The following is an 11,120-nucleotide window of genomic DNA, read 5'->3' on the forward strand; positions in this document are numbered from 1 at the left end:
AAGACCAAACCTAATGAAGTCATTCCTCCTCTTTCTTCTTCTGCCAGGAGCAGAACTCACAGAGAAGAGCAGTTCTCACACGCTCCTACTACTTCCTTTCTTGCCACTGTATTCCCAGCAATTCATTATTGGGGCCATTATTTCCCCATTATATCTTAATCCATTATTTCTCCACCCATTATTTCTCCCGTTATCCAGAGAATAATCCATTATTTCTCCAGTTATCTGCTCATGCAGCTGTAATACTTCTGTCCCCACCACATTCAAGTAAGCACAAGGACCCCTGCCCTCCTGGCCCAGACCACTGGCCCTGCCAGCAGCCCCAGGCCCCGCTCCTGCCCAGTCCTGCTTCCACTGGAGCCTTGAGGAGCCCAAAGGCCCTTGGAGGGGCCCCAGCACTAGCCCTTCCTACTGTCCTCTTAATTTAAGAGAGCAAATTGCAGCAAAAGGAGGTTGTAGTGAGGCAGGGTCAATCCCTCCTCCAGAATAACTACAGAGAGAACAAGAAGAAATGGCCTCAAGTTGCCACAGGGGAGATTCAAGTGAGACATTAGGAAGAATTTCTAAATGGCAAGAGTAGTCAAGTATGGGAACAGGTTACCAGGGAAGTGGTGGAGCCCCCTTCCCTGCCACGGTTCAAAAAACATGTGGATGAGGCACTTAGGGACATGGTTTAGCAGGTAGAGTGTTGAAGGGTTTACAGTTGGACTCAATGACCTTGAAGGTCTTTTCCAACCATGATTCTGTGATTCTGCTGCATCACAAGTGAATAGCAGTCCTGCTGTTTAGCCAAGAAAATCATTCTCTAAACAGCTTCACTGAGTGTGCTTGGAGACCGGATTGCCCTTTCCCATGTTCCTGCCACATTTAGACACCTAGAGAGAGGCTGACCTCTGGGTTGAGTGAGTGCAGAGGAGGTGTGAAACTTGGCATTTTGGGGGCACCATGTGGGCCTTGGTCCTACTTGACAACTCCAGCCCTTGTCTAGTTGTGCAGGGCACGTTGCAGCCACGCAGGCAGGCTGCCCCTTTGCCCCCACAGCCCCTGCCCACCAGCGCATCACAGAGTGGCTGTGGCATCACAACAGGCGTCAGTGGCACAGAGGTGGCCTTGGCCGCCAGCGCCCGCCCGTGCCCCAGTGCGCAGCTGTACCAGTGCGAGGTAGCTGGGAGACGTGGGCTCCCAGTTAACTGGTGCAGCAGAGCACGGGGTCAGTGGTCCCAGCTTACCCAGGCCTGCTCTGCTCCTGGCGCTGACTGGCATTGTCATCTGGCCCTCGGCAGCGCCATGGGGCAGACATGCTGCGGTGTGCGGGGCTCTGCTGGCCCCGCTCCCAGCTCGCAGGCCTGGCCCGGGGCCCCTGGCTCCACTCCCAGGAGCTCCCAGCTCCTGCGGGTTGAGCGTGCTCTGGTGACGCGGCACCAGCGCACGCAGGGAAGGCACCTCCTGCTCTTCCCCGATGCCGTCGCCTTCGCCAAATTCAAGTAAGCACAAGGACCCCTGCCCCCCAGGCCCAGACCACTGCCCCTGCCAGCAGCCCCAGGACCCGCTCCTGCTTCCGCTGGAGCCTCGAGGAGCCCAAAGGCTCTTGGAGGGACCCCAGGATGAGCCCTTCCTCCCTGTGCTATGTGTGGATGTCCGGGCTCCTGATGAGCTCTCATGCTCCAAATACCTGCAGACCCCCTGCGTGCACGTGCTGATGCTGCAAGGAGGGATGCACTTGCCCTTGAATGCAGGGTGGTGTAAGAGGAAAGGGGCTGGCTCCTCCATCTGCCATCCTCAAGCACAGCTCCCGAGCAGCCTTCACCTCCCAAGGCTCAGGGTGGCCACTCCAAGGCTCTGCCTGGGCAATGGCTCTGCCCTGGGGGGCAGCTGAGGCTGCCCCCACGACACCACCTCCACGGGGCTCCCTGCTCTTCCTCCCACAGACTTGGCGGCTCCTTCCCGCTCAAGCGCCAGGTGCCCCTGAGCGAGCTCTGGGTGCTCTGCGGGAAGGAGGAGGCGGCTCACGGAGGGGAAGAGGAGGAGGAGGCTTTTGGCCTGAAATGTGCCAACAGCCTCCTCCTCGTGTGGCCGAGGAAGAGCTGTGTGGTCACATTTCGGTGAGTGTGGGGCCTGGGGAGCTGTGGCTCTGCAGAGCAGCGGGAGGAGGAGGAGGATGGGCCCTGAGCCTTCTCTCTCCCGTGGGCTGCAGGTCACAGGAGGTGAAGGAGTCGTGGCTCAGCGCCATGCTCAGGTGAGGCCTGCGGGCAGTGATGCCACTGGCGGCACTGGGTGTTCAGGGTGCTGGTGCTGCAGAGCTGCCGGGGAGCTGTGGTGGGGCGCAGGGAGCTCCTGGGCAGAGCTGCCCTGGGCCCTGCGCACACGGAGGGGGCGCAGGCAGCAGCGCCGGGGCCGTGCAGAGCGGTGCTGCCCGCGGGCCAGAGCTGCAGGCAGGTCTGCAGGGGAGGGTGGCTGGAGGGGCTGCGCTGCTGTGCGCGCAGCGAGCAGAGAGCCGGGCAGTGACCCAGCTCTGCCCTGGGGGCTGCCCTGTGCCCAGCAGGAGCCGGGGAGACCAGGGGGCCCGCGTCACCCGCCTGGCCTCGTTTGAACGGCTCCTCAGGGAGGTGATCAGCGCCCACGGTCCCGTAAGTGCCCCTGGGCTTCCCATTGTGCTCTGACCACCCTGGCCTTTGGGGAAGAGCCCCTGTGCCCAGCAGCTCCCGCTGACCCTCTGCTCTCTTGCGCAGTCGGCGTCGCTGAGCACCCGGACCGTTGAGGCGCTGATTTCGGCAGAGGAGAGCAGCTGCTCCCGCTGCCCTGGCCCTTGCGGGTGCTGCCAGCAGGTATCTGTGTTTGCGGAGGGGAGGTGTCAGGGGCCGAAGGGCTGGGGACAGCGGCCGCAGCCCAACGGGGCAGCCTGGGAGGAGCTGCCCAGGCTGGAGGCAGCCCGGGAGGGCAGCCCCTGCCCGGGGCCGCCTTTGGGCACCCCGTGCCCAGGGCCTGCAGCCTCTCGGCACCCAGCAACCCCCCAAAGCACCCAGGGGCTGTGGCTCAGCCTGTCCCCTGCAGCCCTGGCTGCTGTGGGTGGCTCTGTGACCTGGGGCCGTTTGTTGCAGGCTGGTCCCACACAAGGAGCTGCCGAGGTCACCGCAGCTCCTCAGGAGGGACCCTGCCCAGCGCCCGGTGAGTGAGCTGGGGAGAGCAGCGGGGCAGCTGCCCTCTCTCTCAGCGTCCTGCGCGCACACAGTGCTGCTCCTGCTTTTGGAGGCTGACGCTTGCATTCCCCTTGCTCGCAGCTCCTGGACCTCCCCAGAAGAGGAGGTCCATCCCCTGGCCGTTTGTGCGGCACCGCAGCTCGGCCAGCGGGAAGCGCCCGGAGGTGCCGGTTGCCCGGAGCCTTCTCTTCGGGCAGCCCCTGGACAGGCTCTGTGGGGCAGAGGGGAGCCTGCCCCAGCCCGTCCAGGTAGGGCAGCTGGGCCCCTGGGGACTTGGCCTGCGCACACGCTGCCCTGCAGCAAGGCCCAGCTCCCATCACTAGCGGCCTTTGTGCACTCCAGGATCCCTTGTGTTTGCTTCTCCCGGCAGGACCTCCTGGCAATTCTGTACCGGGAGGGACCCACCACAGAGGGCATTTTCCGGATCCCTGCCAGCGAGAGAGATCGCCGGCAGCTCAGGGAAGCCCTCAATGAGGGAGGCAGGGTGGAGCTCGAGAGTCAGCCAGTGCACCTCCTGGCTGCTCTCTTAAAGGTGAACTTTTGTGCCTTGCGGCTCATTCCTGCTCCTTGTTCCCATCTGCCCACTGCTTATGCAGTGGTCATGCTCTCCTTGGAGAGCAGGGAGCTCAAAGCCAGCTGCCTCCTAGGGAGCCCAAACGCTGCACAGGCTCCCTCTGGGCTCAGATGTCCAAAGCCTCTTCTCTATATCCTGGTCTTGCAGGATTTTCTACGCAGCATCCCTTCCATGCTCCTCTCGGTGTCCCTGTACGACAGCTGGATGCTGGCTCTGGATAAGGGAAGCAAGGAAGAACAGATTGAAGACTTGAAAGAGTAAGTGTTGTAGGCAGTGCCAGCGTTTGGGAGTGTCCAGGAGAGCTCAGCACCTTCTCTGGCAATGGGCAGGCTCCTGCAAAGACCCATCGTTTCTGTGAGCTAGTGCTGATTTTACACAAAAGAGCCCCAGGCTTTCATGGGCCTTTGCAAAGTCTGTCATGTGCTGAAAACCTCACCTCTCCTCACACTGCCCATGTCCTGAAGGGCAGGTGCCTTGCAGAAAGGCCTGCCTTGGAGTCAAGATCTTGCCCTTGCAGATCTCGCACTGAAGCAGCTGCTCAGCTGCCATTGGAGGCTTCTCCCCAGGACATGCGTAAAGCAGTGAGAGAAAGCAGGGGCCTTGCTCTCTGTGCAGGACGCACCATATGTGGGAATTTCCTTGAGACTCCTTGCTCCCAGCAAGAACTGGGCACTGCTTTCTCACGTCAGGGTACCTTCTGTTTGTGCTCACACAGGGTGGCTGAGCAACTGCCTCCAGCCAACCACCTCTTCTTGAAGACCTTGCTTCTTGTGCTCAAGCACATCAGCCAGAGCTCAGCACACAACAAAATGACCTCCAGGAACCTGGCCATCTGCATTGGGCCAAGCATGCTGGGCCCAGGCCAGGACAGCACTGTGCCACTCCAGCAGCAGATTGAGATCAACAACAAGGTGTGTGGAAGATGCCAGGGAGCTTCCCGCATTGGCCGCAGCTCAGCCGGGCCCACACATCCCACGGCCTTTGCAAAAGTCAACTCTGTTTGGCAAAGCGCAAGCTGACAGGCAGAGCTCTTAATGCAGCTGCAGCCGTAGAGCTACAGCCCTGGGGATAGAGACATCAGTGGGGAGCAGCGAGCACTGCTGATGCCTTTGGAGCCCTTTGCCTGACACCCAGGGTTTCTGTGTGCAGGTGGCAGTGCTGGTGGAGGTGCTCATTGATAACTGCGAGGCGATATTCGGGGAGGACCCGGCCTTTCCAGGCATCTCCTCTCCTGAGCAGTTCTCCGAAGACACCGGCGGCTTCGCAGGTATGCATGCAGAGGGTGAAATGGCTCATGGCAGTGCTTGAATCTGGCAGCACTTGCCAAAAGTTGAAGACGACACTCCATGTTACACAGGCCTCCCTGCTGTTAAACCGTGGTAGGGCCCAGATTTTTGCAGCATTGTTCACTAGAGGCTACAACTGCCCTCCTCCCGTGCAGGATATTGGTCCTTTGTGGGGCCTCTTGTGTCTCCTGAACTGCTCCTCCCCTCCATAGGGCCTAAGGTTGCAGCTTGCCATCTGACGGGGCTGTGTGGTCCCACCAGCAAAGCCCCCTTTTCCTGCAGAGAAACACTCAGAAGTAGCTAAGAGGTTCATTCTGCCTACAGGACACCCAGGAGCTGCTCAGGAAGGTGCTTCACCCAGCCCTGAGCCTGAAGCTTCCTGTGTCCCTCTAGCCTCCAAGACGCAGCAGCAGCAGCAGCTGCAGTGCCATCCCCATGGGAGAAGGCCCAGTGGCAGCAGGGCTTATGCCACTTGCACCTCTGCCCCTCCAGTGCTGCCTACTAGGGAATTTGATCAGGGCACGACAGACAGGAGCCTTTCGGTGCCAGCGCTGTCCATCCAGCAGTGCCCAGAAGGCAGCAGAAGGTGCCAGAAGCGGAGCATCAGTGCAGATAGCATTGCAGTTGGGCAGCAAGAGCTGTGTTTGGAGCACGAGGCCCTAGAAAAGGAGCCTGCCATGGTGCCTGCCCGATTCTCCCACGTCCCTCCTCCCCAAGCCTCCTCCAGGCGCTCCCTGGACAGCGCCTTGTCTTTTTACCAGCGCCCCTCCACCGTGCCCCTGCGGCCTGCGTCCATGCCCTCCTGCTGCTGGTGGGACAACACCACCACCTAAGCAGCCACCAGCCGGGCTCTCGCACGGCGCACCTGGGGCACGAACAGCAGAGCCCGGGTGCCCGTGGGCCAGCATTGAGGTGGCCCTGAGCGTCACCAGGGGCTGGGAGCTCTCACATCTGGGCACGCTGAGGGGAAAGGAGGAGGAAGAGGAGGAAGAGGAGAAGCTTCAGGGGTGCTAGTAAGAGGCGAGAAGACATCAAAACTGTAACCACTGTAACTAATCAAAAAAGTATCCATTGTGGCCTGCTGCTGGAAACACCTCAGCATGAAAACATGCTGGACTCCAATACTGGAGTCCAAAAGGAAAGAAAAAAGCAGCAATGAAGAGCAAAGGAGAAGAAGGAGGAAAGAAGAGAAAGCTTAATGGAAAGAAAGGAAAACGAGAAAAGGAAATGGAGAGAAAAAAAATAAAAGAAAAAAGAGGAAAGAGACATGGATGAGGGAAAAGTCCTATGCAAGGAGAAAGTGAAGGCAAAGCAGTTGAAAGAAGGAATGCTAAAAAAAAAAGTAAGGGAAGAAAACTACTAGGAAACCACTAGGACAGGAAAAGGAAAGAAAAATGTAAATAAAATGCAAATGAAGTGGGAAAAAGAAAGAATAAGGAAGAAAAAGTAAAAAGAAATGTGTAAAGGGAAGAAGAAAGTAAAAAAAAATGGAGACATAAAGGAAAGAAAAAATGAAAACAAAGGCAAGGGAAACCAACCCAGATGGAAAGCAAATAATCAAGCAAGCAAGAAATAAAGTAAGAAAGCAAGCAAGTAAGAAGGAAGCAGTCATGAAACAGGATAGCAAAAATAAAGAAACAATAATGGAAATCAAAAGGAGTGGGGGAAAAAGGGAGAAAATAAAAAAATCCAGCAAAAATAAAAGTAAAAAAAAAAAAAAGGAGACAATAAAGGAGGGAAAGAAGACAGTTGAAAAGAAACAAGAAAGAGCAGAAAGAAGTATCCATGAATGAAAATCAGGGAAAGACAAGAAAACACAATCAAGAGAAAAACAGAAAGAAAAGCAAAAGCACAGAAAATGAGGAAGAGAGAAGCAATATAAAAAAAAAAGAAAAGAGACACCAAAGAAATAAGAATGGAAAAGTAAAGAAAGGACAACCTGGAAAACATGATAAGGAAGAAAAAGTAAAAAGAAATTTGGAAAGGGAAGAAGAAAGTAAAAAAAAAAAATGGAGACATAAAGGAAAGAAAAATGAAAACAAAGGCAAGGGAAACCAACCCAGATGGAAAGCAAATAATCAAGCAAGCAAGAAATAAAGTAAGAAAGCAAGCAAGTAAGAAGGAAGCAGTCATGAAACAGGATAGCAAAAATAAAGAAACAATAATGGAAATCAAAAGGAGTGGGGGGAAAAAGGGAGAAAATAAAAAAATCCAGCAAAAATAAAAGTAAAAAAAAAAAAAGGAGACAATAAAGGAGGGAAAGAAGACAGTTGAAAAGAAACAAGAAAGAGCAGAAAGAAGTATCCATGAATGAAAATCAGGGACAGACAAGAAAACACAATCAAGAGAAAAACAGAAAGAAAAGCAAAAGCACAGAAAATGAGGAAGAGAGAAGCAATAAAAAAAAAAAGAAAAGAGACACCAAAGAAATAAGAATGGAAAAGAAAAGAAAGGACAACCTGGAAAACATGATAAGGAAGAAAAAGTAAAAAGAAATTTGGAAAGGGAAGAAGAAAGTAAAAAAAAAAATGGAGACATAAAGGAAAGAAAAATGAAAACAAAGGCAAGGGAAACCAACCCAGATGGAAAGCAAATAATCAAGCAAGCAAGAAATAAAGTAAGAAAGCAAGCAAGTAAGAAGGAAGCAGTCATGAAGCAGGATAGCAAAAATAAAGAAACAATAATGGAAATCAAAAGGAGTGGGGAAAAAAAGGAGAAAATAAAAAATTCCAGCAAAAATAAAAGTAAAAAAAGAAAAAGGAGACAATAAAGGAGGGAAAGAAGACAGTTGAAAAGAAACAAGAAAGAGCAAAAAGAAGTATCCATGGATGAAAATCAGGGAAAGACAAGAAAACACAATCAAGAGAAAAACAGAAAGAAAAGCAAAAGCACAGAAAATGAGGAAGAGAGAAGCAATAAAAAAAAAAGAAAAGAGACACCAAGGAAATAAGAATGGAAAAGTAAAGAAAGGACAACCTGGAAAACATGATAAGGAAGAAAAAGTAAAAAGAAATTTGGAAAGGGAAGAAGAAAGTAAAAAAAAAAAATGGAGACATAAAGGAAAGAAAAATGAAAACAAAGGCAAGGGAAACCAACCCAGATGGAAAGCAAATAATCAAGCAAGCAAGAAATAAAGTAAGAAAGCAAGCAAGTAAGAAGGAAGCAGTCATGAAGCAGGATAGCAAAAATAAAGAAACAATAACGGAAATCAAAAGGAGTGGGGAAAAAAAGGAGAAAATAAAAAATTCCAGCAAAAATAAAAGTAAAAAAAGAAAAAGGAGACAATAAAGGAGGGAAAGAAGACAGTTGAAAAGAAACAAGAAAGAGCAAAAAGAAGTATCCATGGATGAAAATCAGGGAAAGACAAGAAAACACAATCAAGAGAAAAACAGAAAGAAAAGCAAAAGCACAGAAAATGAGGAAGAGAGAAGCAATAAAAAAAAAAGAAAAAAAAAAAGGAAAGAGACACCAAGGAAATAAGAATGGAAAAGTAAAGAAAGGACAACCTGGAAAGCATGATAAGAAAGAAAAAAAAAGGAAACAAGCAGAGAGAATAAGAAAGAAAAAAAAAGGAAAAGAAAGAAAACCAAAGGAAGTAGAAAATGGTGAAGAAAGACAAACCCCCTTCACAAATGCAGATCTCCCTCCCTCAGAATGTAGTGCCGCTCTGTTGCAGAAGTGCAGTCCCAACCTATGGGTAGCGTCTGCTTGCAGAGAGCTGAAGCCTCAGGGCAAAGGAAAAGCACAGGCTGCCGCCTCCATGCCGAGAAGCTAGCACGGCCTCAACGGAAGCAACATGGGCTGCATACCCTGACAGTCCCACTTTTTTTGCAGTCACCACTCCAGTTAAGCCAACACAATTTCCTCTGAGGTTCCGTGGGAACAGAGGTGGCATGCTCTGTGAAAAGCCAGCACCAAGCCTGTCTTGCACATGCACTTTTCATATAACCATGCATTTAGAGGTCTTGGCCTATGTTTTTCTTTCTGCAAAAGGTGATGTCTAACTGCAATCACTGCAACATTATCTGTGGATATCCTCCATTAGAGTCACTGATGTTGACTGAAAAGAAAAGGAAAGCTTCTAGGAGGCAAGAAGACACCAAAGCTGCAAGGAAAGCAACCATTGTGTTTTGCTGTTGAAAACATCTGAGCATGGACCTCATTGGAGTCCAAAAAGAAAGCAAAAGAAAAAGGAATGAAGAGCAAAGAAGAGGAATAAGAAAGCAAAGAAAGAGGAAAAGGAATGGTTAGAGAGAAGAAAAAGGAAAGGGAAAGGAGAAGAAAGGAAAGGAGAAGAAAAGGAAGAAAGAGACAAGGATGGAGGAAAAGTCCAGTGTAAGGAGAAAGTGACAGCAAAGCAGCTGAAAGACCAAGGAATGCCAAAGAAAAGCAAGGGAAGAAAACCACTAGGAAAGGAGAAGGGAAAGAGAAATGTAAATAAAATGCAAAAGAAGTGCTCAAAGAAGGAAGAAGAAAGAAGGAGGAAGAGAAAAAATAAAGATAAAGGAAATGTGGAAGGGAAGACACAAAAAAAAATGAAGACATAAAGCAAAGAACAAAGGAAACAAAGGCAAGAGAAACCAACCCAAGGGCATACAATCAAGTAAGCAAAAAAGCGAGCAAGTGAGAGGATCAAAATGGATGGAAAAAAAATAAGGAAAGAAAAAAGTAAGAAAAAAAAAAACAAACAGAATTAAAAGCAAGGAAAGAAAAGAAAGCAAAAACAAGAGAGGAAAGCAAGCTAAAGAAAAGGAGAGAAAATGGGGAAGAAAGAAGTGACACCAAAGGTGAGAGGCAGAAAAGGAACAGGAGTGGAAAAGGAAAAAAAGGAAAATCTGGAAAGGATGGCAAGGAAAATGAAGAAAGAAGCAGAGAGGAAAAGAAAAAGAGAGAAAAAAAAAAAGAAAAAAGGAAAAAGGAAAAAGAAAATGGTGAAGATACACAAATCTCCCCTACAAATGTAAATCCCCCTCCCTGACACTGTGGGGCCATTCAGTTGCAAAAGTGCAGTCCCTACCAGTGAGTAGCATATGCTTGCAGAGAGCTGAAGGCTCAGGGCAAAGAAGAAAAAGGAAAGATACAGAAAAGAAACAGGAATAGAAAAGTAAGAAAAGGAAAACTTGGAAATGACATCAAGGAAGAAAGAAAAAAGGATCATCAGGAGTGGAAAAGGAAAAAAGGAAAATATGTAAAGGATAGCAAGGAAAATAAAGGAAGAAAGAAGCAGAAAGGAAAGGAAAAAGAAAAGTGGTGGCCGTGGACATGCATCAAGGAAGCTGAGTGCATTGCGATGGGAAAAAATCATATGTAACTACTCTAACATTGGATGTAGCACTCTAACATTGGATCGGATGGACCTCTTGCAAGTTTGTCTTTGTGACTGTAAAAATAAAGGCAATGAGTAGCGCCTTTTCTTGACAAATGTGATTCTATTATTTTCATTAGTATTTTCTGATCACTTCTCCAGGAAAGGATCATGCAAATGCCTGTGAAGGAGTGCTCCCAGGTCTTCAAATAAAACAAGACAACAACAACAACAACAACACTCAGCACTTTTTTCTTTTATTTCCACTACAGTGTTTTCATCCTGATAGGCCAGATCTCAGCTTTCAGGATGTGGCCTTAATTATCTTTTCTTAGGAAATGTATTTATTTCCATCTCATTTTTATGGTCCCAGGCTAGACCCCACTAACGTACTAAGTTATGCTTCATTTTCTGCAGAGAGGACCACTCAAGAATGTGGCCATTTATTTTTAGTTCAAAGTAAAACAACTGTTTTTAGAGGTACACGCTTCCTCCTTTTTCAGGATCTTTACTAGTGAGCAATTCACAGTGGTGATAAATGAGAAGGAACAATCATTGCTGAGGCAGGCATATTTTGGGGAACACACACTCGGTTTCTTGTGCCAGGAACCGAGCCCTTGCTTTTCAAACTAGTACACCAGCCTTTTATGATATATTTACATTGCAAGTATGAGCAGAGATAGAAGTGGAGTTTGAGGCTCCATGTTAGTAGTTTCCTAACTGTAGTCAAAGCTCCCAAACTGAAGACCTGTCAGAAG

The 11,120-nt window shown here is 49.7% G+C and overlaps 1 protein-coding gene across 1 annotated transcript; it reads left to right on the plus strand.

Annotated features, from left to right (window-relative positions):
* The first annotated feature begins 945 nt into the window (after nt 1-945).
* LOC148593546 (uncharacterized) lies at nt 946-5,890 on the plus strand. Its single transcript, XM_088530540.1, has 11 exons — nt 946-1,484; nt 1,929-2,102; nt 2,543-2,627; nt 2,730-2,825; nt 3,099-3,165; nt 3,279-3,445; nt 3,568-3,729; nt 3,919-4,028; nt 4,487-4,682; nt 4,921-5,038; nt 5,382-5,890. Exons 1-11 carry the CDS (start codon nt 946-948, stop codon nt 5,888-5,890), a joined length of 2,223 nt encoding a protein of 740 aa, XP_088386666.1.
* The last annotated feature ends 5,230 nt before the right edge of the window (nt 5,891-11,120 follow it).

Source organism: Tinamus guttatus, unplaced genomic scaffold (genome assembly GCF_059628265.1).
Source record: "Tinamus guttatus ecotype Peru unplaced genomic scaffold, ASM5962826v1 Tinamus_guttatus_pri_ptg000383l, whole genome shotgun sequence".
Taxonomy (NCBI): domain Eukaryota; kingdom Metazoa; phylum Chordata; class Aves; order Tinamiformes; family Tinamidae; genus Tinamus; species Tinamus guttatus.

Excerpts from the sequence above, each read along its gene's own strand:
- LOC148593546 (XM_088530540.1), top strand. The coding sequence starts at position 946 with ATGTGGGCCTTGGTCCTACTTGACAACTCCAGCCCTTGTCTAGTTGTG. Across the intron at positions 4,683-4,920 it reads AGATTGAGATCAACAACAAG|GTGGCAGTGCTGGTGGAGGT; the intron begins GTGTGTGGAAGA and ends TTCTGTGTGCAG. Across the intron at positions 5,039-5,381 it reads AGACACCGGCGGCTTCGCAG|GACACCCAGGAGCTGCTCAG; the intron begins GTATGCATGCAG and ends TTCTGCCTACAG.